This window comes from Akebia trifoliata, chromosome 16 (genome assembly GCF_017979445.1).
Source record: "Akebia trifoliata isolate Shusen 1 chromosome 16, ASM1797944v1, whole genome shotgun sequence".
Taxonomy (NCBI): domain Eukaryota; kingdom Viridiplantae; phylum Streptophyta; class Magnoliopsida; order Ranunculales; family Lardizabalaceae; genus Akebia; species Akebia trifoliata.
In genome coordinates, this window is record NC_141390.1 from 19,005,408 (window position 1) to 19,032,833 (window position 27,426).

General features: G+C 36.2%; 1 protein-coding gene across 1 annotated transcript in view; it reads left to right on the plus strand.

Annotated features, from left to right (window-relative positions):
- Positions 1–7,660: 7,660 nt before the first annotated feature.
- LOC147382724 (E3 ubiquitin-protein ligase PRT1-like) overlaps positions 7,661–27,426 on the plus strand; it is a 47,705-nt gene continuing 27,939 nt past the window's right edge. The window contains exon 1 of the mRNA XM_086428716.1: positions 7,661–7,896. Coding sequence (XP_086284842.1) covers positions 7,769–7,896 — 128 coding nt within the window. The 5' untranslated portion in view covers positions 7,661–7,768. The remainder of the gene's footprint in view (positions 7,897–27,426) is intronic.

Consider the following 27,426-nt stretch of genomic DNA (forward strand, 5'->3'; position numbering starts at 1 on the left):
TATTTGACAAAATTACGAAAATACCCCTCATAAAATTCACGACCATTTCACACAAAAAATTTTATAAATGAAAAAAACCAACATTCCCATTGAATTCCTTATGAAAAACTGATTTCAAAACATCCTGGAACATTGAAAAACGACTTAAAACGTAAAAAAATCCTCTCCGAGGGCAAAATGGTAATTTCACAATTTTAATAATTAAAAAATTTGAAATTAATAAATAAATCATTAAATAATGTAAAGTGAAACATTAATAAAATTAATTATAAAATTTAAATAAAAAAAATTGATCAATCAGACTTTCAAGAAAAATTGTTGATGGTTCGCAAGATATTTCTTTAAGGACCCCTCCATTTGGGGGTCCAAAGAATCAAAGATATAATAGAGGGGGGTTCTCCAAAAATTTAAAGTCAATCAAGCAAGACTAAAGTCAAGATATTAAAGTCAATCAAATAAGACTAAAGTCAAAATGAAAGTCAATTAAGTAAGACTAGAGTCAAGTATTAAAGTCAATCTCATAAGACTAAAGTCAAAACCCTAAATCAAAACTCTAATATAAACTAATCAAGTCAATCTCATAAGACTAAGGTCAAAACCCTAAATCAAAATCCTAATCTAAACTAATCAAGTCAATCTCATGAGACTAAAGTCAAAACCCTAAATTAAAACCCTAAGGACTAAGTCAAAATCCTAATTGAACCCCTAAAAGAAACTCTAATCAAACCCTAATTCTCCTAAAAAAAACTTTATAAATAGGAGCCTCCACACCCTATTTTCGTATCAAAGAAAAAACCCTAGGAAAAGTAGGGGAAGAAGCCTCCACAACCTCTCCAAAACCCTAATTTTGGAGCCTCAACTCCTTCCCTAATACCCCTACTTCGATTTTAGCCTAAAAAACACCTAGAAACCTTTCAAAAACACTCCAAAAATTCACAACAAATTCAAAACATCCAAATTCAAGAAGGAGATACCTTACCTCGAAGATTAGAAATCAGATCCGGAGACAGAACGAAGCAATGAGTACGGCACAAGGAGCTATTTTCACCAGATCTGAGGGAATAGTACTTTTGCAGATCGAAGGTAAGATTTTTCATTATTTTTTAATCTAGGTTTTGTCATTAGTGATGTATTTATATTTGTAATAAGTAGAGACCGGCATTGACCGGGCGGGGTTGGTGCCTAACACCTTCCAACCCCGTAATATGATCCCCGGATTCAGATTTTTGTAGTAGATTAGTTCTTTTTTATCCATTGTAGAGTCAGTTTGGTTCCTAGACCATAATAACTAGGTGGCGACTCCCAAACCTCAAGGGTCAAAAGCGGATCCGCGCACCCCGCGGATCGAGGGCGTTTTCAGAGTTGTAAATGTCTTACATGTTTCATCGATCGAGTTCAAGAGAGTTAAGGTTTCGAGCAAGATATAGAAGACGACAAAGAGATATATGAGTTAACATTCAGTGGAGCTTAAAAAATTGAAGAAAAGAAAGTTGAGAGATTGAAAGAGTAGAGCTTAAGAGATTAAGAGAATAGACCTTGAGAGAGAACGAAAAGTTAGAGCTTGAATAGAATAGAAATACGAAAGATAATGAATAAGACGGAAAACCATAATTTTATAAAGTGTATAACGTCGATTTTTATTAAAATCCCCGTTATAATTATTTTTTAAAATGACATCAATTATATAATGTCAGTTTTATTGAAAATTGACATAATAATTTAAAATAAAAATTTTTATATGATGTCGGTTTCACTAAATACCAGCATTATAATTAAATACCGTTGCTATAATTAAAAATAAAATATTACAAAATTGCCATCAACTATATAACGTCGATTTTGAGTAAAATTGACGTTATATTTAAAAAATTAAAATGCAATATTATGAAAATACCATCAACTTTATAACATCGATTTTTCTTAAAATCGACACTATAATTAAAGATATAATATTATGAAAATGCCATTTTCCTTAACACCAACGTTATAATTAAAATAAAAAATAACGAAAATGTCATTTTTATGTAGTTTATAACGTTATAAACCATGAAAATTATATGTAGTTTATAATGTCGGTTTTATGAAAAATCAGCATTATAAACCTTATTTACATTTTTTTTTCGGCTTCTTGGCTACAACATATTAATCTAGAAATATCATACATTCTTTTACCCACAAACTTTGATAATTATTTGTGGGTTTGCATATCTTTAAACACTTTCTTCCTCTGTGATTTGAAATTGGAACTTTAACAACTAGTATATAGTGATTGCTTATGTCAAGTTGTTTTTCTTCTTTTTTCAACTTATCAAACCGAAGTTTACTTCCATGATTTCCTAAACCCTTTTATGCTAATACGTTCTCGAAGAAATTATAAAGTTTTTTCTTTTCTTCATGGTCTCCAATATAAAATAATTTAGGGTTAGAGTCAGAGCACAAAAATATAAATTGAGAAAAGTAACGTCGGTTTGAGAAAAAACTGTCGTAATAAACCTTTCTAGAGTTTGCGCAGAAAAACTACCTTCATAAAATTTTCACACGACTTTCCTAAAGAATTAAACCTTCATTACATTAAAGATTAAAATATGAACGCCTCATATTCCATTCGGTGTAGTAAAATGAGGTGTCTACAAATGCAAAATGAGTCAAACAGATGCAAAATGAGGTGTCTATACTAACTATTCTATCCAATTTTTTGAAAAAGGTTTAGAAAAATATCTTAGAATTGAAAACAAAATAAAACTAATTTTTAAATTAAAAGATGAGAAAAATTACTTGAATTGGGAGTATCTAAGGAAATTGATTCCACCAACATAATTTTTTAACATTCAATTAAACTTCAAGACTCAAATCAAGAAATCAACAAAGGTTCTTGATTCAGAAGATTTAATAATAAAATCCCAGAATTTAATAGATTTTTGCATCGGCTAAATTTTCTTTCCTTTTAAAATTTTTATTCCCTAATAATCCTACATCACATTGAGCATCCGATATATAATGGATTTCTCCAATAGTAATAGATCACGCCCGAGATGGGGGATAATGGAAAATACATAAAAGAATATTAAAATATCAAGGTTTATGAAGACAATCCTTTCAATAATTTAAACATGCAAGAACTTGAAAATTTAATTGAAAGTAAATAAATATCTTGGTTTCATCAATCTCCCTATATTGGGAGATTAGCCAAAATCATGCTTGGAACAACAAAAACAAATAATAAATACAATATTTATTGAATCTAAACTTGAACTTGAACAATGTTATTCTTAATTGTAGAATTCAAACAAAAAACCTAAAAAATAAAAATAGAATAAGATAAGACAAGGGAGAAAAAAATTCAGAGAGGAAGAGAAAGGGATTCATAATAAAGATTGGACTTTATTTATAAGCTTATAACTTCTCTAGATAAGTTGGAACACCATTGGACTTTGTTTTTTCATAAGTCTTTATGATCAGAAACATGTATGAAATATCAACTTCCAATTCTTTATGTTCATTGCATCACGTGTAGGATTCACCACACTGCAGTCAAAGTTGCGTGTTTTGACTTTGGATTTTTGTGGTTGACTCAAAATCATAATTTTATCTGCTTCTTATGTCTTTGTATTTGACTCGGGCTCCTCGAATATCTGTAAAACAAGTATTACATGGAATTTGTGGCGCCTCGCCAAACGCTAACACCAAATCCCATGTCAGATCTCGAGGCACAAGGTGGCACCTCAAAATTTCGGCATGGTCTCCTCTGTTTATGTTAACATTCCAAGGCGATCAACTTGCACCTAATAAACGACATACAATCTTACACACACACACACACACACACACACACACATATATATATATATATATATATATATATATATATATATATATATATATATACAAAATATAACAATAACGGAAGTCTACATACATTTAATAATGAACGATAAATCAGAGTGCGGAAAAAGAAATTTATATACGGGATTATACAGAAATTCTTCACTCTAACAAAATTCCTAACACTCAATACAGAATCTAAAATATCTCTAGACGAACTGACACCACTAGGGGATATAGCCCCAGTATTCACCGGGTAATGAACTTTAGTAGTCTATCTGACCCACCAGATGGTCCCCACTCGCTGGTTCTACGCCTGTCTCGCCAACTGCAGGCTCTGAAGTTAAAAAAATAGGAAGGAACAGGTAAGTAACAATGGTTACCTAGTAAAGAAACAAACAATTTTTGCTAATAATCCCTTCTAACATGAACGAATAAACATACTAAATCATTTTAAAATATACAAAATTTTACAGAAGAAACTACGATTAACTGGTACATATAGCAAGGATGAGCAACTAAACATTTTAAAATTAACATTACATCAACCAATAGTACTCACTATATCATTTTCTTTATATACAAATCTAATTGACCAAATAGAAATATTAAACATGCATTTCATTTTATATATTAAAGTAAAACAACAGATATATAATACACTATGGTGGAGTATTGGAATTAGAGAGTTGGGATTCACAACTGGATAGCTCCCAGTCGGGACATGATATTACAATTCTTCTCTAGCTTTTAGTTCCTAATTTTGTGGCCAGTCGCTGCACTTACCACACTTGGTTGACAATTTATCCGGCTCAGGCTGACCGTTTGAAGTGACCGTAAGCAATGAGTCTCTTTTCGATGTGTCAGAACGTTCGACTACTATAGATTGTTAGTGATCACTGACTAATCATCTTCGTCTATGCCTATCAGGCGTGCATGTGATTCCCAAATATACAAACCATTCGTATACGATCACCTTTACATTACAAGTTTACTAGTAAAGATAGAAAGGAATAACCCGAATTCCAATTGTGACTCCACTTTCATACACGTCCCATACCACATATGAACTTGGTGGTCTTTACCGTACATCCCAGTATAGTACACCACTCCGGATGATATGACGCATTATCCCTTCAGGCATTCACAAACTCTTTAATAGCTCACAAAATAGTTACACACACACACATACATATATTGTTTTCATTTGAAAACAAAAGAGAAATTAACAATACAAGATTGATAATGGATATCCAGTTTCCTACCATGCAAGTGTGGCCAGTCAGCCTAAAATAAATAACAGAACGAAAAAGTAAACAACGCCTCGCGCTAACAGAAAGTAAATAAACATGCAATCAGTACCATTATCCCTAGATATCCGTTCACCAACCTATACACAACACAACAATGTAAAATGCAGACATCACCCATCGAGTGTGATTCTGACATTTTACCGTTTCATACCTTTTTTTAGATTTGTATAGTTTTCAATCTCTCAAACAAAATATCCACTTTCTGATATTCATCAACTCAATATGAGTTCATTGAATATTAAATTATTTTTTCAACTATTAAATTTATTTTTCATCAATAACATCAAAAAATTTCAAAACTTATATCAAAACGGGGTCCGAACGGTGCACAGGACCCAACTGACGGAAATAATCTGATGAAATATCCTACCCACGTATAATTTATTATAAAATACAATTAAACATATCAAATATGCAATTTCTGGTGTGAATTTGAAATAACCAATTAAATTCTAAATTTTTGGAAACACACCACAAATTTTTAATAAAATCCTAAATGCAATTTTCACAATGTACAATTACTAATAAAAATTGAGAGTTCATTATACTCTCTGTGCGAGATGATCGAAGCACGTGTGCGAAAATCGAGGTGAATAACACAAAAATTGAGATAGATCGGATTTCGAAACTGTTGATTTCTGAATCTGACCGATGATTTTGAAGATTTCAATGCCGTCGTCCTTTCTCCCTTCTACGGTAGAAGACGGTTTGACTTAAAAATAGGCGAAATCCGAGGTCGAAGTTTCGAAACTCCCGTATATATACGACTGATTTTTGACGATACGGGGTAAAAGAGAAGATAAAATGAAAAGATCTTGGGTGGATTTTGTAAATGTCGAGGCTGTGGACATTTTTTTTCTTCTGTAGTAGTCGTTGACGGCGAGCGGTTCGCGACGAATCGAAGTTTACAAGTAAGGGAAAAAATTAAAAAATTTGGCTGGTTTTTAACGAATTATAAAAATGATGAATAATGAAAAAGATTAAAAAATTTATTTATATAAAGTCTTGGGACGAAATCGATATTTTGCCTATTGTTTCGATCGACAATAACTTGACCATCCGAATTCTTAAAGTGACGAATGAATACTCTATTTTATCTAATTTTTCGTTTCAGATCAAATGGTGTGGTTAATTTCTACAAATTCTGTCTCTAAAAAAATTTACATTTTGACTTGAGGTGACCCCTAAAATTGACGTCATTTTCGTTTTTAACGATAATTCAACTTTTATGCTCCAAAAATGACAAATAAATAGTTCATATTCAATAGTTTTTCATCACGAACCCAATGGTATAATCAAATCTTAATAATTCTTACTCTAACAAAAAGTCACTATTTTAGTCTGATCCGATTCGGTAATCGAGGATTTTGCAACTTTTATGTTCGAACTCCCATTTCAACGTGCTTACAGGCTAAAATATATTTTTCGATCATTTTGAATCCAATGGTGAGGTCAGATTCCATTAAGAATGATCAGAAACATCCTAAAGTTTTACTCCTAAGTCTCACTTTTAGGATTTTTTCTTAAAATTCAATTATTTATTTTTTCTCGAGATACGAATAAAAAACTCGGGGTTTTACAGAATTAAATCTTCAAAAATAAAATTAAATATGCAAAATGACTTATTTACCCTTAAAACCATTAAATTAAATTAACAACCTATTCTAGAGAATTTATTTATTAAAAATATTATTTTTGATTGAAAATCCTGATAAGTGCCTTATAAATTAATATTTAATTGGACATTTTTCTGTCACTTATCAAAATACTTTTATCTACCTAGAATATAGTTGTATGATTAAACACCTTCTATCCTACATTTTTTAAAATATAAAAGTAATAATTATTTTCATATAAGTATATATGAATACATAATTATATATTGAGTTATATAATTTGGACAAGACAATTTGACTAATAGACAACTTGGTCTCGTTCATGAATAAGATGAAGCGACAAATCAACTTTTTAAGAGTCGTGATTTTCTGATGCCTACTCTGACATACGCCCCCATATGCTCCTTGGCGTGGCATGGGCTAGAGCCATATATGTTTTCATCGGGATACACAATACATATGTGTAGTTTTATATCTTGAGAAAAAACTTGTGATTCCAGCACATGCCACATTAGGGAGCATATGGGGGCGTATGTTAGAAAATTATTATTTAATTTTAAAATTGTGAAAGAAGCTCGTACAAGGATCCATTAAGTAACATGTAATGATTTTCTAACTCAATTCTAACAGAATAACTCAAAAACTCAACGACGTGACATGTGCAAGAATCGTAGATTTTTTTGAGATACACAACTACACGTGTTTATGGGGATGTCAGTTGTGTATCTTGAAAGAAAAAATCTACGCTTCTTACACATGTCACGTCGTTGAGTTTTTCTATTAGATTGAGTGAGAAAATCAGCACTTGTAAGTAATTTTCCCATACGTCCACATCAAATGGTACCGGGATCAATAGATTTATCCTCGGGTAATTATAAAAGCACCCCATAAATTAGTAAGGGCAACACAACCGTTCCTCACCTCAGATACATCTCTCTCTCTCTCAAGTCTCGAATATTCCGTAAATCACTGTTTGATTATCGGTTTCTCATTGTTGGGGTTTCGTTCATATTCTCCATGGGCAAACAGAGAGCACCGAATGATTTACCTCTTGTTTCATTAAATGCTTTAATGGAAGATCAAGCCCTGATTTCTGGTGATAGAGAAGAAAAATTAAACGAAGCGTTTATGTGTTGTGTCTGCCTGTAAGTCGTTTCGATCTCAAAATCTCATTTTGTATTATTCATTGGAGAATCGATTTCGTTCTTTGCCAATCTCGATTCGATTTCTTTTGATGTATTTCTGAAATCTGTAATAATTTGCTTGTTTATGTGTTCTGTTTATTTATTTTATTTTTCAGATTTTACGGTTAAGTACAATATCCAGATTCGATGTTTTTCTTTAATTGTTCCAATTTTCGTTCCATTTTTAGTAAATTTATAGCTCAATTATGGAAGAATATAGGGCCTTTGCTGCTACAGATTTCTGATTCAGGATTTCAACTCAACTGAAAGGTCTGGCTGTGGATTTCATCTCGATAGTAAAAAAACAATCACAAATTGTGGGTAATTAGAGATATGATTCGATTTCATAATAATTCAAGCTCTTTCAACAAATAATGAATGAAATGTGCACAGAAGTGATAGAGAAGCAAAGGAACTTAAACCATTTAGCTATTTTGTTAATCTGTTCTTCAAACATTTGTGGGCATTGCTTATCGAGGCACTATTAATCTTGATAATGTTTATCATGGTGGCTGTTCATTGACAAACTGAATAATTCATCACAGTTGACGCTTATCATGGTACTGTTCATCATGGCATGGGTGCCAACGGTTGGGTTCCACATATGTCCAAGACTGGAACCTAAATAAAACATTGGTTTTGATTCTTATTAGTCGGTAGTGGGCATTGGAGGACCCTTGGAACCAGAACCGACCCTACAAATGCCTGATACCCATCAGGTACCTGATAAGATTGCAAATTATGTTTTGAATAAAAAAATCTAACCTGTAATTTTTCACCGATAGGCGATATCAACAATGGATTCTTCAAGAAAATCGAACTTTTGAGAAGAAAATCTTAGAAAATTTTGATATGGAGTCTTCATTTGTAGTTGTAATTGATTAGGAATGAGAAATATAAATGGGCATTTATATAAAGAGAAGCAAGAAATATGAAGACTCAACATTCTCCTTAGAATCCAATTTTAGCTTAAGTATATATATTTTTTGATACTCCTTGATTAAGTATGAGTTATAATACTAAATCTTCTTATAAATAAGTTGTAAGTAAAACAAATCTGCTAGATGTATCCATCGATTATCGGTCTGGTACTCAAAGGAGACCCAATTCTTATCGAGTACCTAAGTTGGTTACCCATAATGAAACCCAAAAAAAGATCGGATCCATGATGATAGATCCAAACCAACTAAGTGGTTCTGGGTGCATTGGGTAACTAGGTATCTATTGGCACCGTTATATTGCGGTGTCAAGGGATCCTTGCTTTTTCCCTATATTATCTTTTTTCAGTAAGGTCTTCCCACCTTCTCATTGTTCCACTCCAAACAAAATATTTCCATCAATTATTTTTGTTTCCAAGCTAAAACTAGACTTAGAATTGAAATTAAATGCCTTGCTTGAGAGAATGTTACCATTTTTGTATTATGGGTATTTGGAAAGAGAATGGCATGAGTTTTTTTTTTTTGCTAGGCAAGGAGGGGTTATTGATCAGTAAAGGTGAAGATGCAAGCCTTACCAACTAAGATAAGTGGGCACCTTCTTTAATCTAAGATATAAATAGGGTCTTCTCTAAGAAATACTCTTTGAGGTAAAAGCTTATACACTTCTTTCGTCTAGGATTCATGAGGAGCATAATCTTTTGGGAATTCTTTTTTGGGGAATGTTGTTAATGAAGATGGACAACGGCTTTAGACCCATAGCTCAGTTGGTTTGACACATTGCAAAACAACTTTGAGGTTGTGGGTTCAATTCCAACTTACTCATAAAAAAAAAAAAAACATAGTTGGATAGTTTGTGGTGTATGCCCCTTTTTTTTTGGTTTGATCCTAACATGGTATGGTCTTTTGTTTGCTTGTTTAATTTTTCTAGGGAGATTTTCTCATCTCCTTCCATATTTCCTATACATTTAATGAACTTATACTTTTTTTTTTTTTTTATATATATAGATTAATAGCAAAATAATTATTAAAAGAGAGAGAAGGGTGAGGGGGCTGAGCAAGCCACCCAAGGTAGGCAAAGGAAAAGAAACAACAAACAACCACTCAAAAGTTAGAAAGAAATCCCACCTAAACATAATGTCCTCGAAGAAGACTCCTTTGAAACTTACCAAAAGAAAAATATATAATATCTAAACTTTATTCAATCTCTCACCATCTAGTCCTTTTCTCTCAACTACCTATTGGGAAAAACCAAGATAACATTGAAAGCATCCTCACCATCTCAATCATACTTGTTAGAAGATTAGGGTTACGAAGAGAAGGAGGAAACTAATGAAGAGAAATGCATAGGTAAGTCCCAATAGGGTTTGGCCTCTCTTTTATATTAAAAACATGTGATTGGTAGTGTGGGCTTAAGTATTGGGCCTACACAACATTAAATAAGAACTCTTAACACTCCCCCTCAAGCTGGAGCATACTAATTTGACATGCCCAGCTTGGTGCAAAAAGTAATAAAGGAACTCTTAGACAATAGTTTTGTGAGAACATCTCCCAATTGATTTTCTGGTTTGATATGGGGTGTAGATATCTTCTTAGCCATCACCATATCGTGAATAAAGTGACAATCCTCTATGTGCTTGGTTCTCTTGTGGAATACTAGATTACTAGCTATATACTAGCAGCTTGATTATCACAATACACAACATAGGAGTAGGAACTTCAATCCCCATCTCCTTGAGAAGACTCTGAATCCAAAGGATCTCACGTGTAATATGTGCCATCACCTTGTATTCCGCTTCAGGACTAGAACGAGCTACAACTTGTTGTTTTTTACTGCACCAAGTCACCAAATTACCTTTCATGAAGGTATAGCTAGAAGTAGATATACGATTAGTCCAACTCCCTGCCCAATTAGCATCTGAGAAACCAGTAATGGGTATAAGAGGTGAAGATTTGTATAATAATCTTTTGCCAGGTGACCCCTTTAGATACTTTAGTGTACTAAACACAACATCCCAATGAGCAATGCTGTTAAATGCGACCGCATATGTGAGTCTGAATTTTTTTCTGCATACACATCATGTGCGAAAATGTAGTTGTTGGTCCAATATGTGATTGCATATTGCAACATGCAATGGTGTTCTACAATATGCTATGGCGTATGCTCCCACGGTCAGACATCTAATCGTTGGACACTATTTTTATTTTGTGGCTTTTAAAACACCAAAAGCTCTATAAATAGAGCACTCTAACCTTCTACCCTCCCCTTACAACACATACACATTGTGATCTCTATTTCTAGCATCCAAAACACTTATATTCTAGCAATCAAAGACTTTTTATTTATTTAATTTCACTCAATTCCTCTTCTATTCTTCTTGAATCTTCCATTTTATTTTACTAATTGGTTTACATAATTTATTGTGATTTTTTCTAATTTGTCAAAAAAATAAATTTTGTTGACCAATACCTCATATGCATTATGCAATTTCCTATGCGCACAACCTATTTAGGTCGCATATGTTATTTAATAACACTACCAATGAGTCTGTTGTGGAGAATACATAAATTGGCTAACTACTTCCATAACAAAGGTAATATCTGGGCGAGTGATAACCAAGTAGATTAGTTTGCCAACTAACCTATGGTAACGCCCTGCATCAAGATAAATCTCCCCTTGTTCAACATCAAGTTTAGTAGTGGGATCCATAGGAGTATTAACTAGTTTAGAACCCAAAGTACCAGTATCAGATAACAAATCTATAACATACTTCCTTTGAGACAAAATGATATCTTCTTTGAAGCGAGCTACTTCAATACCCAAGAAGTAGCGAAGAAGATCCAAGTCTTTAGTGTGGAACTATTTGACTAGATGAGTCTTCATTTATGAGAGATACCATTAAGATCATTTCCAATGATGATGATATCATCCACATAAACTATCAATGCAATAATTCTACCAGAAGAGTGCTTGACAAACACTGAATGATCAGAAGTAGTCCTAGCAAATCCATAAGCAAGAACAACTAAGCTAAATTTATCAAACTAAGCTCTAAGCGACTATTTCAACCCACATATTGCCTTCCTTAAGTGATACAGTAATCCAGTCTTGCTAGAGGTAACATATCCAGGTGGCTGAATCATATATACTGTTGAGGGTAGCGTTATCCGCCTCTGCTCCCAAGTGTCACTTATTGTGCCCCAGCTCGACCTGTGACCCTCTTATATTCATAGTTGCGCCTTCCCCATTAGATAGTCTTTTGGGGTAAATGGTTGGCAACATGGTATTAGAACGTTAGGCTCGTTTAGGTCACATGTTCGAGTCTTCTTGAAAGAATTTTCCACTCTTATGGGTGAGGGGAGTGTTGAGTGTTTTGTTATCTGTCTCCGTTCACATGTGTCATGTACTTATGTATCGTGCCCCAATTCGACCTGCGACTATATTCATAGTTGCACATTCCCCATCTAATGGAGATCTCGTTGTTGACCAAATAATTCAAGTTGATGTTCCCAAGTCTTCACTAGAACCATTGCAAGGAATTGGCGGACCGATGACTAGGGCAAGGACAAAGATGATGGAAGAGACATTACACGGCTTGATTGTGGAAGTAAAATATAAGGAGGCCATTCTAGAAGATTCTAAGACCAACTTTGGAGATGTCAAAGCTTCACCAAGGATGGTCAACAATCTTTTTGTGCAAGGGAGTGATTTGTAAGAACAAATTGGATGCAAGGGTTAATTGGGAGTTTGATATTCTAATTGTCCTTAATTTTGGACTTTTATTTCCAAAGGACTAATTAGACCCAATCTTGATCTAATTTGTCTATAAAAGGTCACCTTATGTTGTATTTTGGATACAATTGACAATTTACATTTTATGAGAATTGAAGTTTCTTCAAGAACTTTGTTTTGTTTCATGTGTTCTACTTTGAGTTCTTTATGAGATCTTTATGAGTTCTTTATGAGTTCTTGTTCGAGTTCTTGAAGGAGGGCATGAATCTTCGACTTATCAAAGGAGTGATCATCCTTTGTGGCGTCTCAAAGTTGGGATTTTAAGGACATAGTTTCCTTAAGGTTCTAATCCGATTAACATCATCTTTTGTTTCTACACAACTTGTGTTTCCTTCAAATTAAAAGATTCCTAGAAGAGATCTCCCAGAGGAGTTTCCAAGAGGAATCATATCACCTTCAGATCGGTCTTTTGGGGTAAATGGTTGTCAACATATACCTCCTCATGCAAGTTTCCATGTAGAAAGGCATTTTTAATATCCAACTGATATAGGGGTTAAACATATTGCTGAAAAATCTCCAAGGCTTATTTTAGGAAAATATGATATTCTTGATTATTCTTGATCTCTCTTAACTTTCTAGAATATTCTTGTAATCTTCTACAATAGGATAGTTTTCTAGAATATTCTTGTAATAGGATAGTTGGTCTATAAATATCCTATTAGGGCATTTGTAATGGGTATCCAAGAATTCTCAATAAATTCAATTTTCTACATGGTATCAAAGCCTTAGTGTCACGGTCCTATTCTTTCGAAGCGAGGTTGTGCGGGGTAAGGGGGTCAAATTCACTTGCAAGTCTGTAAAATGATCGTACACCACACACACGTAGCTAGCAAACAAGTAAACGAGGCAACACGAGGCAAAGTCCGGAGGCAACTTTGTTGATATAATATTGATTACACGGTGTAACGCGTTACAAAAGCAAATAGATGCGTTACAAGCAATAGATGATCCTATGACACGCGGGATTTCCACGGAGCTGGGCTTCAAGGGCTTCAACAACGTGGGTGTAGGCCGGGGATTGGGATAGCACTGACAGCCTTCCTACAAGGTGTATACTTTTCCTTTCCTAGGTTTCCAGAAGGAAACATCAAAAGTGGAGGCCGGTCATACTCCCTTATTACGAAAATGCCACTAAGCTAACAAGTGTGCCCTGGCACGGGGCTGACATGTACCCTAAGCTAACAGATATGCCTTGGTACGGGGGCTGACATGGCTTCATAACGAGCCTTACATGATATTACATGGGTGCTCCCGGGTAGCTCCGGGGCGAGCTTACACTTAACTCTAGGTGATAGATGATATGGCCGTTACAGTCTCCCCCACCTATTCTGCAGACGTCCTCGTCGCATTGACCTGGCAAACTCTTCAATCGGCTGCTTGAAAGGTTGTAGGTTCTCTGCACTCTCCTGTGTAGCTTCAAATTCTGGCATGTCCTGTGTGACGAAGTACTCTTCTTGCTGTTGCTGGATGGAACTGCTGCTGAAATGACGTCTTCGAGAACTTTGTCGACAACACGCTCTAGCTGAAAAGCTGAATGAGAAGGTGTACGTGTCGGAATGCTATGCGCGGGATCTCCTGGATCTGCTCGGTACGGCTTGAGACTTCTTGCATGGATGATAGAGTAGATGCTGTGTAACCTGTACGGTAACCAGAGTTTAGCAAACCTGTACGTCCTTGGACTGTGTCTCCTGTAGCCTGAAACAATAGTGTGAGAAGTTAAACACTGTTGGCCTGATATAAGTTCAAAAGCATTCTTGTTGGAGGAAGAGTTCTTCTGAGAGGTTGAATTGAACAAATTCGCCCAATTCTGATGATCGGCATCGACAAGATGCCTAAAATACTCCAACGCAGAACTGAATCTCTCCGTTGGCCAAACTGATTGACGATGTACATTGTTCGGAAAATCAAGCTGGAACCCAAGTAGTCTGCACGGTCCGTCCCATAACTTCCCTGTGACTCTTGAATCTCTGATGCTGACAACACTCTGAGGTACATCCCAATTCTTGCTGACTCTCTGACGAAGTAACTGAGGGGCTTTTTGTGCAACTTGAATCTTACAGTAACCTGATCTCTGTCCTAGCTCTGAAAAATACTTGGCTGTCCCAAGCTTATCAAACAAGTCGGTACTCTGTTGGATCGGATACTTGTTCTTGATGGTGATTTTCTTCACTGCTCGATAATCAATGCAACGTCGCGAAGACCCATACTGCTGCTTGCTCAACTCAGGTAGTCTTGGAAGATTCATCCTGTAAAGAGGTGTGGCAACAGGTAGCAATTCATTTTGATGATCATTCGACCTACGTGGCTGTAGTGTCTTCGGAAGCAAATTCGCTATCACGTCATCAACTTCTGCTAAAACCTGTGTAACTTGTGTGGGAGTTGAACTATGGTCCTGTTCTTCAGCTTCAACTCTCAAGGAAGTAATGTACGGTTGCTTACCTTTTTTCAACCCTTTCTTCAACTGAATGGCTGAAATCAAATTTCCCTCTTCCTTGCCTGTGGAGACGGGAACAAAGCTTGGACATTCACCTAGCATACCCAAGGTGTTGGCAAATGGCATTGGTACAACCCTGTTTTGTCGCATGAAATCCATCCCAATGACAACTTTGAACTCATCGAGTGGAATTGCGAGTAAATCAAGCTTACCCTTCCATGTACTTATCTTGACGGACACTGACTTGGCCAAACCTTGGATAGGAGTGGCTTGGGAGTTTACAGCTTTCATACGGCTTGAACCCTTATCGAGCCGGATATTGAGACGCTTCGCCTCTGCAGGGGTAATGAAGCTGTGCGTTGCTCCTGTATCAACCATTGCCTGGGTGGTTTTCCCACCAACTTCAATATCGACATACATAAGACCCTTCCGTTTCTGGCTATTCTGAGTCTCAGATGTCTGCTTCATTGCATTCAAAAGATGCAAGGCTCCTATGTGAGGAGAATCTTCATAATCTCGTCCACTCGTACTTTCGTGATTAGGGTCACTCTGGGAAGCTAATAGTGCAGTCAGTTTGGCTCGCTGTGGGCACTTAAATGTCTTGTGAGGCCCACCACACAAAACACATCCATGCTTGTGACGACGCTTGACTGGCGAGGTACTTCTGCTCTGTGAAGGAGAGGAGTTTCGTGAGGATCCCAGACTGGAACTCTTTTTGTGTCTTCCATTCTTGCCATTCGAAGACTTCTTTGTGTACTCAAGTTGCTGGTAGTAGCCCTTCGACTGAGGATGTACGTAGTGTTGGCTCCCTCCCGCGGGAGTATAATCAGACAACCGCTCGGCTGCTGCAATTGCAGACGCGAGATCTTCCACACGTTGCTGTTGGAGTTCTGTCTGAACCCAAGGCTTGAGTCATTCTTGGAATGAGAACAACTTGTCTTTCTCTGACATGTCACGTATATCAAGCATCAAGGCGGAAAACTGCTTGACGTACTCGTGAACTGTACCTGTATGTTGGAGTTGCCTCAACTTTCTGCGGGCAATGAACTCCACGTTCTCTGGTAAGAACTGGTGCTTCAATTCTTTCTTGAGGTCCTCCTATGTATCGATGGAACATTGGCCACTTTCCATCTCGGTGTACTTTGTCCGCCACCATAGCTTGGCGTCACCTACAAGATACATAGAAGCAGTTGTTACTTTTACCTCTTCGGAATCCGGACGAGCTGCACGGAAGTACTGCTCCATGTCGAATAGGAAATTCTCGAGCTCTTTCGCATCGTAAACACCATCGAAGGTGTGTGGCTCGGGTACTTGCAAGTGCGAGGGAGAAGCATCACTACTGGTAGGCCGTTCGTTACCGACGGCGCGGACCAGGAGACCTACTTTCGTAGTGAGCTTCGTAATCTGTTCCTGTAAGGTGGCTAGGTTGCTTCGGGTATCTTCCTCGAAGTCTGTCACTCTATCTCTGAATGTCTCGGATCTGTCCTCCAGCGTGCTCTGGCGACCATCTAATTGCGCAATACCATCAACAATACCGGATAGCATACCTATCTTTTCCTCCAATACCTCAATGCGTTCCTTGTTTGTACGTGGTGGTGGTGTGTTTGGAGCGGGTTGGTCCGCGGTACTAGTAGTTCCTCTTGCCATCGTTTGCGTGAACTAAATGGAAACTCGGGGGAATAGCTAGGGGTAATACCAACTGTGCTCAAACAACTGTAGCTCTGACACCAACTGTCACGGCCCTATTCTTTCGAAGCGAGGTCGTGCGGCGCAAGGGGGTCAAATCCACTTGCAAGCCTGTAAAATGATCGTACACCACACACACGTAGCTAGCAAACAAGTAAACGAGGCAAAGTCCGGAGGCAACTTTGTTAATATAATATTGATTACACGATGTAACGCGTTACAAAAGCAAATAGATGCGTTACAAGCAATAAATGATCCTATGACACGTGGGATTTCCACGGAGCTGGGCTTCAAGGGCTTCAACAACGTGGGTGTAGGCCGGGGATTGGGATAGCACTGACAGCCTTCCTACAAGTAGTATACTTTTCCTTTCCTAGGTTTCCAGAAGGTAACATCAAAAGTGGAGGCTGGTCATACTCCCTTATTACGAAAATGCCACTAAGCTAACAAGTGTGCCCTGGCACAGGGCTGACATGTACCCTAAGCTAATAGATATGCCCTGGTACGGGGGCTGACATGGCTTCATAACGAGCCTTACATGATATTACATGGGTGCTCCCGGGTAGCTCTGGGGCGAGCTTACACCTAACTCTAGGTGACAGATGATATGGCCGTTACACTTAGGCTTATATTCTGGGAATCGTTTTTTTCTTCTGTTTTTACCTTTCCTTTATTTTTCCCTTGTGATCTTTGCCACGATGTCAGAAGAGTCAGGAGCTACCAATCAATATGAGATGGTGACGATCAATCAGGCCGTAGGGGAGTTGCAGAATATTCAGGCTGCTTACAGATTTAATGGTAAAAATTACCTAAAATGTTCACAGCTGGTTCGAACTTTTCTCAAAGACAAAGGAAAACTCAGTTATCTCCTTGGTACCGGACCCGATAAAAATGATCCTGTATTCGCTGCTTGGGATTAAGCGGACTCCATGGTCATGGCTTGGCTTTGGAATGCAATGGTGCCAGAAATCAGTGACACTTGTATGTTCCTTACCACAGCTAAGGACATATAGGAGACAGTTCGACAGACATACTCAAAAGTAAACGATTCAGCCCAGATTTATGATATTAAGACCAAACTTATTGCTACAGAACAAGGTAATCTTTCAATTGCAGAGTATTCTAATCTGTTGAAAAACATGTGGCAAGAGATGGATCATTATAGATAGTGAAGATGCTGCCATTCTCAAAAAATTTATTGAGAATGATCGAACATATGACTTCTTGGCGGGTCTCAATCCCGAGTTTGATCAAGTGAGAGTGCAGATCTTTGGAAAGGAAGAATTACCATCTCTAAATGAGACAATTGCGACTATTCGTGCTGAGGAAAGCCGAAGGGGAGTCATGCTTGTTCCACATGCATCGTTGGAAGCCTCGGCATTAACTACAACAAGTCCTAGAGAGCTAACTTCCTCAGAGAAGGCTCTTGTTATAAACTCAGAAGGCAAACGGCAAGATCAAAGAAATGGTAATAAGGCCAATCTCATCTGCAACTATTGAAAGAAGACAAGACACTTGAAGGAGCAGTGTTGGAAACTTCATGGGAGACCACAAAACTTTTCTGGTCGAAATGGGGGATGATCAAGAAACTGACAGCAGAATTGACAACAAAATGGACATGCTAATCTGGCACAAACTGGCAGTGATGGTTCGGGTGCTCAAGAGAATTCTAATAGCAAGGCGATCAACAAAGAAAACATTGAACGGCTAAGATCACTTCTTAACTCCTTAGAGAAACCATCAGGTATGTGTTCATTTGTACATTCAAGTATGATTTCTTCTTCTTATTCCTTTAGTGTCTCGGATAGTAACCATTTCGACTCTTGGATCATTGATTCAGGAGCAACTGACCACATGACTCATTGCTCCTTTATATTCTCCACATATAGTCTATGTTCTAGTAATAGAAAAATTACATTGGCTGATGGGTCATTTGCTACTGTAGCAGATCAAGGAGATATGCACATAAGTCCTTCATTAATTCTGAAAAATGTTTTGCATGTTCCAAAACTTATAATAAATCTAGTCTCTGTCCAAAATCTCACAAAGGATTTGAATTGTAGCTTGACCTTTTCATCCACCTCTTGTATTTTTCAGGACCGAGCTACGGGGATGACGATTGGGCATGCTAAGGAAAGCAGTGGCCTCTACTACCTTGATGTGCAGAATAAAAATAAGAGTTGTAGGATTGACAATCCATCTTTGTTGTCAGATACAAGATCTCCAATAAAAGACTAGATTTGGCTTTATTACCTTCAGTTTGGATATCTTTCCTTTAAGACTTTGAGTATCATGTTTCTTTCCTTATTTAAGAATGTTGATATTCGTGAATTTCATTGTGACATTTGTGAGTTTGCCAAACACAAATGAGTTTCTTTTCCTTTGAGTAATAAAAAATCCTCATTTCCTTTTCAAATAATCCATAGTGACATTTGGGGACTGTCAAGAATTTCAAATATTTCAGGGGCTAAATGGTTTGTCACGTTTATTGACGACTGTACTAGTGTCACATGGGTTTTTTTGCTAAAATAAAAATCTGATGTTTGCACGGTTCTCCCCATCTTTCATGACATGGTCAAAAATCATTTTGGGGTTAAAATAAAAAAAATAAGATCTGACAATGCAAGAGAATATTTTAATCAAGTATTATCTCCATATTTTCAAAAAGAGGGGATAATACATGAATCCTTTTGCATAGATACACCCTAGCAGAATGGAGTGGCAAAAAGGAAGAATGGCCATCTCTTGTCAACAACTCGTGAATTGTTATTCCAACGGAACGTCCCCAAATACTTATGGGGTGAAGCGGTTCTCACATCAGCCTACTTAATAAATCGTACTCCATCTCGAGTTCTTGATTTTAAAAGTCCCTGGGAGGTTTTTTCCAAATTTTTTCCTGATTTTGCATCTCACAATCAATTGTCACCTCGAGTTTTTGGATGTGTCTCGTTTGTTCATATTCATTCTCATGGTCGTGGTAAACTTGATCCTCGAGCTCTTAGGTGTGTCTTCATGGGGTATTCCTCAACTCAAAAGGGTTATAAATGTTATCATCCACCATCTCGCAAAATCTTTGTGTCCGCCGATGTAACTTTTGTTGAAAGTGAAAGTTTTTTCCAACCTTCTCTTCAGGGGGAGACACTAGTGAAGATAAGGACCAAGGGGATCATGGCTTTCTAATGGACTTTCCTGCTCAAGCTAGCCAACCATCAACCCAAAACACTCCACCATTTCCCTTGCCTGAAACTGAACCACCAAAACAACTTGAACAAGAAGAAGTTGATCCATCAAAACAACCCAAAGCTGGATATCTTGAACCTATAACCCCAGGACATACTTGTATTGAATCAGTTATCACGAAACCATTGCAAGTTTACTCAAGGAAGAGAGGTTCCACTGCTAAGCCGAAGCCAACTCAAACGTCCGAATTAGCCCTCGGAAATGAGGTAAATACTGATATCCCTGTCATCAACTTGTCTTCTGAAGTTTTTGAAAAAAATGATCTTGACTTACCCATTGTAGTTAGAAAAGGTACCCGAAATTGTACAAAATATCCATTGTCTCATTTTGTGTCATTCGAAAAAGTGTCACCATCACACAAAAGCTTTCTCACCCATCTAAACTCCACAATCATACCACAAACACTATCTGAGGCCCTAAGCAAAGAAGAATGGAGAAATGCTATGAAAGTGGAAATGGATGCACTCGCGAAGAACAAAACCTGGGAGTTGGTGGAGTTGCCCAAAGGAAAGAAATCTGTTGGATGCAAATGGGTGTTTTCTCTGAAGTATAAAGTTGATGGATCACTTGAATGATACAAGACCAGGTTAGTTGCAAAGGGTTATACACAGACCTATGGAGTAGACTATGAATAAACATTTGCACCGGTGGCTAAGATGAACATAGTAAGGATTTTGTTGTCATTGGCAGCCAACTTAGATTGGAGTTTACATCAATTCGATGTGAAATACGTCTTTCTTCACGGAGATCTAGAGGAAGAAATTTATATGATGAGGCCTCTAGGATTTGATGACAATTCAAGAGATAAGAAGGTATGCAGGTTGAAGAAAGCATTGTATGGGTTAAAACAATCTCCACGAGCATGGTTTGGAAGGTTTACAAAGATAATGTTAGGAATGGGCTACAAACAAAGTCAAGGTGTATCACACTATTCGTAAAACACTCGGCTTTTGGGGGAGGGTATATGTGGATGATATTATTGTCACTAGTAATGATGCGAAGGAAGAAGGAGCACTCAAGAAACGTCTTGCAGAAGAGTTTGAAATAAAGGACCTAGGCAAGTTGAAGTATTTCCTAGGTATAGAGGTTACTCGTTCAAAAGAAGGAATATTTGTCTCACAACAGAAGTATGTGCTAGATCTTCTCAAGGAAACTAGAAAAATAGGTTGCAGGCCCATGGAGACACCGATAGAAGCAAATCATAGGCTAAGTGAAGCTCCAGAAGATGAGATTGTAGACTAAGAGATGTATCAACGATTGGTTGGAAGACTGATTTATCTCTCTCATGCTGGGCCTGACATAGCATATTCTGTTAGTGTGGTTAGTCAATTCATGCACAATCCTAAGAGTATACACCTGCAAGCCGTATACCGCATCCTCCAATACTTAAAAGGTAGTCCAAGTAAGGGAATTTTATTTAAAAAAGGAGCAAACTTACGTTTGGAAGCATACACATACTTAGATTATGCAGGGTCCGTGGTGGATAGAAGATCGACGTCCGATTATTGTACATTTCTAGGAGGAAATCTAGTTACATGGAGAAGTAAAAAACAACCAGTTATAACAAGATCAAGTGCAGAGGCAGAGTTTCAGGCAATGGCACAAGGAATTTGTGAACTTCTGTGGAACAAAATAATTCTGGAAGATCTTAGAATCACCTGGGACAGTCAACTGAGGTTTTATTGTGATAACAAGTCAGCCATCAATATTGCTCATAATCCAGTGCAACATGATCGTACAAAACATGTGGAAGTGGATCGACATTTCATAAAGGAAAAACTAGATAATGGTTTAATTTGCACCCCATACGTTTCAACAGAAGGGCAACTTGCAGATGTTCTAACGAAAGGATTACCTGGAACGACATTTCAAAAGGTCATTGGCAAGCTGGGAATGGAAAGCATATATTCACCAGCTTGAGGGAGAGTGCTGAAAAATCTCCAAGGCTTATTTTAGGAAAATAGGATATTCTTGATCTCTCTTAACTTTCTAGAATATTCTTGTAATCTTCTACAATAGGATAGTTTTCTAGAATATTCTTGTAATCTTCTACAATAAGATAGTTTTCTAGAATATTCTTGTAATAGGATAGTTGGTCTATAAATACCCTATTAGGGCATTTGTAATGGGTATCCAAGAATTCTCAATAAATTCAATTTTCTACACATAACATACTGCAACAACAATAAGAACTCTAACAAAGTTTAGGCGAGCCGTTGGAGAAAAAGTCTCACTGTAATCAACCTCATAAGTCTGTGTGTAACCCTTCACTTTAGGGCGAGCCTTCAACCTCTCAATAGATCCATTAGTAGGATACTTGACTGTATACACCCATCTACACCTCACAACCTTCTCCCCAGGTGGAAGCGGAGATATATCCCAAATATAATTATGATGAAGGACTGCAATTTCCTCATTCATAGCTAGTTTCCACCTAGCGGAGAATAATAATTGCGTATAAGTAGGAACATAAATAGCAGATAAGGAAAGTGCAAACTGGCAAAATGAATGTGACATCCGATGAAAAGACACAAAATCAGTAATTGGGTGCTTAGTGCAAGATCTAGTGCCTTTCCTTAGAATAATAAGATCACTAGAGGTAGAAGTAGATGATGGTGGATGTGGAGGAACCTCAAGTGAAGTTGATGATGGATCTGGGGCTAATAGAGAAGATGAAGGTACTCAGAAACTAGTGTGTTGATATATTGAAGGGTCACCTGTAGGAAAAATTGGAAGCACAAGAGAGGAGGAAACTATAAGAGACAACTCTCCTTGATGAGAAGACACAAGTCAAATGAGATACCAATAGAAGAAAAATAAGATGTAGACTCAAAGAATGCTACATCAACACTTAATTAGTAGCTTTGAGTGACATGATAATAACACTTATACCTTTTTTGTGCATGAGAGTAATTCAAAAAGACACATTTGATGGATCTTGGGGTAAGTTTATCCAAACCAGGCTCAAATGAGTGAACAAAGCAAATACAACCAAAGACTTTAGGAGTAACAAAAGGATGAACTTGAGGATAAATGATGGGGACATCAAATCTTGAAGTTTAGATTTTAGTTTTTATTTAGACTTATGTTTTTTGGGCTTATTTTAATGTTTTATTGGCCCATGGTTTTTGTATAATATTTAAGGGTAATTTAGTAAGTTTAGCTTTCCTTTTATTAAATTTATTATAGTGGAAAAATTAGAGAGAAAATTACAAAAATTAGGTTATTTATTTGGTGTTTTAGTTTGATTAAGACTCTTAGATTTGTTTTTTTTTTTTTTTTTTTTTTTTATATATATAAATTGTATTAGGATTTTTTTTAAAATAAAGAATGATGAATAAAAAGAAAGCTTGAGCTTGATCTACCAACAATGGGTGTGATGTGAGGTCATTTTGGAGTGAGTCCAATATAGTATTCTTTCCTTCTAATCTTTATTTTTCTTTTTTATTCTTTTGTTTTTCTCGATTTTTGTTTAGTTCCTTGTTCTTAATTTTCTTGATTCTTGAATCTTGAAACTCCTTTTTTGCTTCTTAAAACCTTCATACCTCAATCCTTTCCCCATTTTCTTTAGCCCTTATTTCATTAATCTCTTTTCTAAATCCTTAACCCTTAATCATTTCCTTACTTTACATATCTTTATCTATTTTCATTGGGATTATGGTCATACTTGCATAAGGTCATAATTAAATTACCCTATCCTACCCAAATCTTTAAGCCAATTCTAATCCAAATTCTCTAACCCCCTTTTCCCCCTTATTTTCTTTTCTCCCCTTATCGTCCTACATCAAATTTGGTATCAGAGCTTAGGTTCAGGCGACACAAATTAGCAGATCGCGTTGAAGGGAGATGGACTCGACAGAAATGTTCTCAGAGGAGTTGAAAAATATGTTATCAGAATTACGATGAATGCGCCACTCTCAAGTATATTTTCACATTGTTCGTGATTGTATTATATAGGAAAGTGAAGAGCATGGGCAATTAAGTGATCCATGATATGAGTTCAGACAACAAAACTTGTGCTCCAAGTGCAGACACTTTAAACCGAAGTGTTTGAATAGGGATAATGAAACAAATGTGATGAAAGTCCATGCTGGTAAACTCAAGGCAAGTAATGAAGAAATCTATGAGCCTGATTTAAGCAAGAGTGAGATTGACGAATGTGAGGCATCATTATTGGATCTTGAAGAAGAATCAATGTCTAGAAAGTTTGAACAATTGGAAAACAAAATTGTTGAGTTGCTACATCATTTATTGCTTACACAGGTTTTGTTCCATAAAAAAGAAAATGTAGATGATATTTGGGATAAACCAATGAGTTACATTATACATGGAGCATTTCAGAGTACCAATTTAAGTTCTTTTCATAAAATAAGAGTTCAACAAATTTTTACTTGGTTTGATGATATATATTGGAGTGTGGAGGGTGCGTTGATTGAGAAGCAAGCTAGGATCATATTGCATATGGACTACAAAGACTTCATTTGCTCTTCCTAGCTGAGGAGAATTGATGGGGACATCAAAGCTGGAAGATTAGATTTTAGTTTTTATTTAGATTTATGTTTTAGAGCTTGATTTTCATGTTTTTTGGACTTATTTTAATGTTTTATTTGCTCTTGTTCGTAATATAATATTTAGGGGTAATTTAGTAAGTTTAGCTTGTCTTTTATTTAAGCTTATCAAGGTTGAAAAATTAGGAGGGAGAAAATTACAAAAATTAGGTTATTTATTTAGTGTTTTAGCTTGATTAGGAATCTTAGATTTTTTTTTTTTTTAGATTGTATTAGGTTTTTTTTTCTAAAATAAAGAATGATGAATAAAAAGAAAGCTTGAGTTTGATCTTTCAAAAATGGGTGTGGGGTGAGGCCATTTTAGAGTGAGTCTAATATAACATTTTTTTTCTTTTAATCTTTATTTATTTTTATTCTTTTGTTTTTCTTTTAGTTCCTTGTTCTTGATTTTCTTGATTCTTGATTTTTGAAATCCCTTTCTTGATTCTTAATTCTTGAATCCTTCAAACCTCAACCCTTAATCCTTTCCCCATTTTCTTTAACAAATTATTAACCATTTTCATTAAGGTCATAATTAAATTACCCTATCTTAATGAAATCCTTAACCCAATTCTAATCTAAATTCTCTAATCCCCCTTTTTTTCCCTTATTTTCTTTTCTCCCCTCACTGTCCTGCATCAATTAATTAAAGAGGTGATTGACCATTTAGATTGATGATAGTATACGATAAAAGATGACCAGCAATGAGGACAACATCACCCAATAAGACTTAGGAACATCCATTTGAAACATAATGGTGCGAGCAACATCAAGTAAATGACAATGTTTTCGCTTAGCAACATCATTATGTTGAGAAGTATTAACACAATTGGTTTGATAAATAATGTCATTATCTGAACAAAAAAACTGAATAGAAGATTGCATGTATTCTAAAGCATTGTCAGTACGGATAATTTTCACAAGTTTGAAAATATATAAAAAATAAGCAAAACACGAGGTAATTCAGTGTGATCTTTCAATAAGAAGAGCCATATCATACGAGAATAATCATCCACAGACACTACAAAGTAAAGAACATTGATAAAATTTTTATTCTTGATGGACCCCAAATATCCGTATGAATTATTTTAAAAAGATTAAATTGACAACTCTCAGTACTATTAGGAATAGAACTACGGTGATGCTTGCCCAATTGACAAGCCTCACATTGTAAAATTGACACTGAACTCAACTTAGAAATAAGATGACGTAAATTAGACAAAGACGCATGATCCAACCGATAATGCCACTGAAGGGGTGAAACTGAAGTACTCAAGGCAGAAGCTGGCGCATCACGCATTAACTAGTATAATCTATCTTTCTCATGTCTTAAACCAATCATCTTCTTTGTCTTAAGATCCTGAAAGTCATAATAAAAAGAGAAGAAGATTACGGAGCATTATAATGATTTTGTAAGTTGACTAACAAAAAATAAATTAAAAGGAAAATCAGGGACCAAAAGAGTAGAAGATAAGGGAAGAGATGAATTTGGAAAAACATCACCTGTTCCAACTACATTATGAGTAGACTCATTGGCTAGTACAATGTGCGAATTAAGAGAATGAAAATTAGAAAAAAGACGACATATACTAGACATTGGGCACTAACTCTTGAATCGATGACTCAAGATGAGGGAGATAAATGTGGGATTACTTGAATTAGCTGTGGGTGGTTTAGGTCTTACAGTCAAGGTAGTCAACTTCTTAAGAATCTCTCCAACTGTGTTGTCAGATCAAAAGATATTGCTTTAGATGTAGTTTGAGAAGTGGAATCAATGGAACTCTGAGGAGGTTCCTCCTGAGTCTGATTAACCCAAATAGGTTTACCCCATTTATCCCAATAAAATTACTTAGTCTGGTCAATGTAGCCACAATAGGTACACTTCAAATTATCACCACGGCCACCACAACATTTTCTACCACGACCACCATGACCTACTCTACCAACACCATCAGAAATCCCCAAATTTGCCATCCAGGGAGTAGTAAACTAAAAATCCGAACAAAGATGGAAGAAGTCTAAAAAAATTATAGAGTTTCCTTAGGGATATTCTATAAAATACGACTAGGGTTGAGAGGTAACGAAACAACAATCGGAATGAAATCGTAAAACCGAAAAACACCAGAAAAAAATTGAGATCCAAGAAAAATCTCAAATTGTTGATAGAGAAGTTGAAGAAGTCTAATTTTGTTTTTTTTTTTTCCAGAAAATATTGGTCACGTGGAACTGTTCACGAGCAATATTCACAGATTTGTTCTAAAAATTGAATTTTGGGGCTTCAAAACTGTCCGCCAATTCCTCAAACATTCATAAACACCTTAAACAAACACAAACCGAGTCCTAAATAAACATCTAGGTGCAAAGAAATAATTCTCAAACACCTAATCTCTTTTTGGAACCAAGGCCTTAGGTTTTGGAAGTACCAAATTAAAGAGGGAAGAGAAAGGGAAAGAAAAGAAGAGAAATCATGTAAATCTAATGGTAGAAGTGCTCTGATACCATGTTAGAAGATTAGGGTTAAGGAGAGGGAGAAAACTAGGGAAGAGAAATGAGTAGGTCACTCCCAATAGGGTTTGGCCTCTCTTTTATATTAAAAACATGTGATTAGTCGTGTGGGCTTAAGTTTTAGGTCCACATGACATTAAATAAGAACTCTAACAATAGTAACTATTATTTCCATTTCCATTAGTTTTTTACATATACAAATTTATAACTACGGATGGAACTCACATCCCTTAGTTTGTAATTGAAAAATCAGGTTTTCAAAAGGTTGATGAATCCATCATCTTATTCATAATTCTTGACTTTAGTTGATTGTTGAAAACTCATTTATCTTTGTCCTCCCTTTTCTCTTCA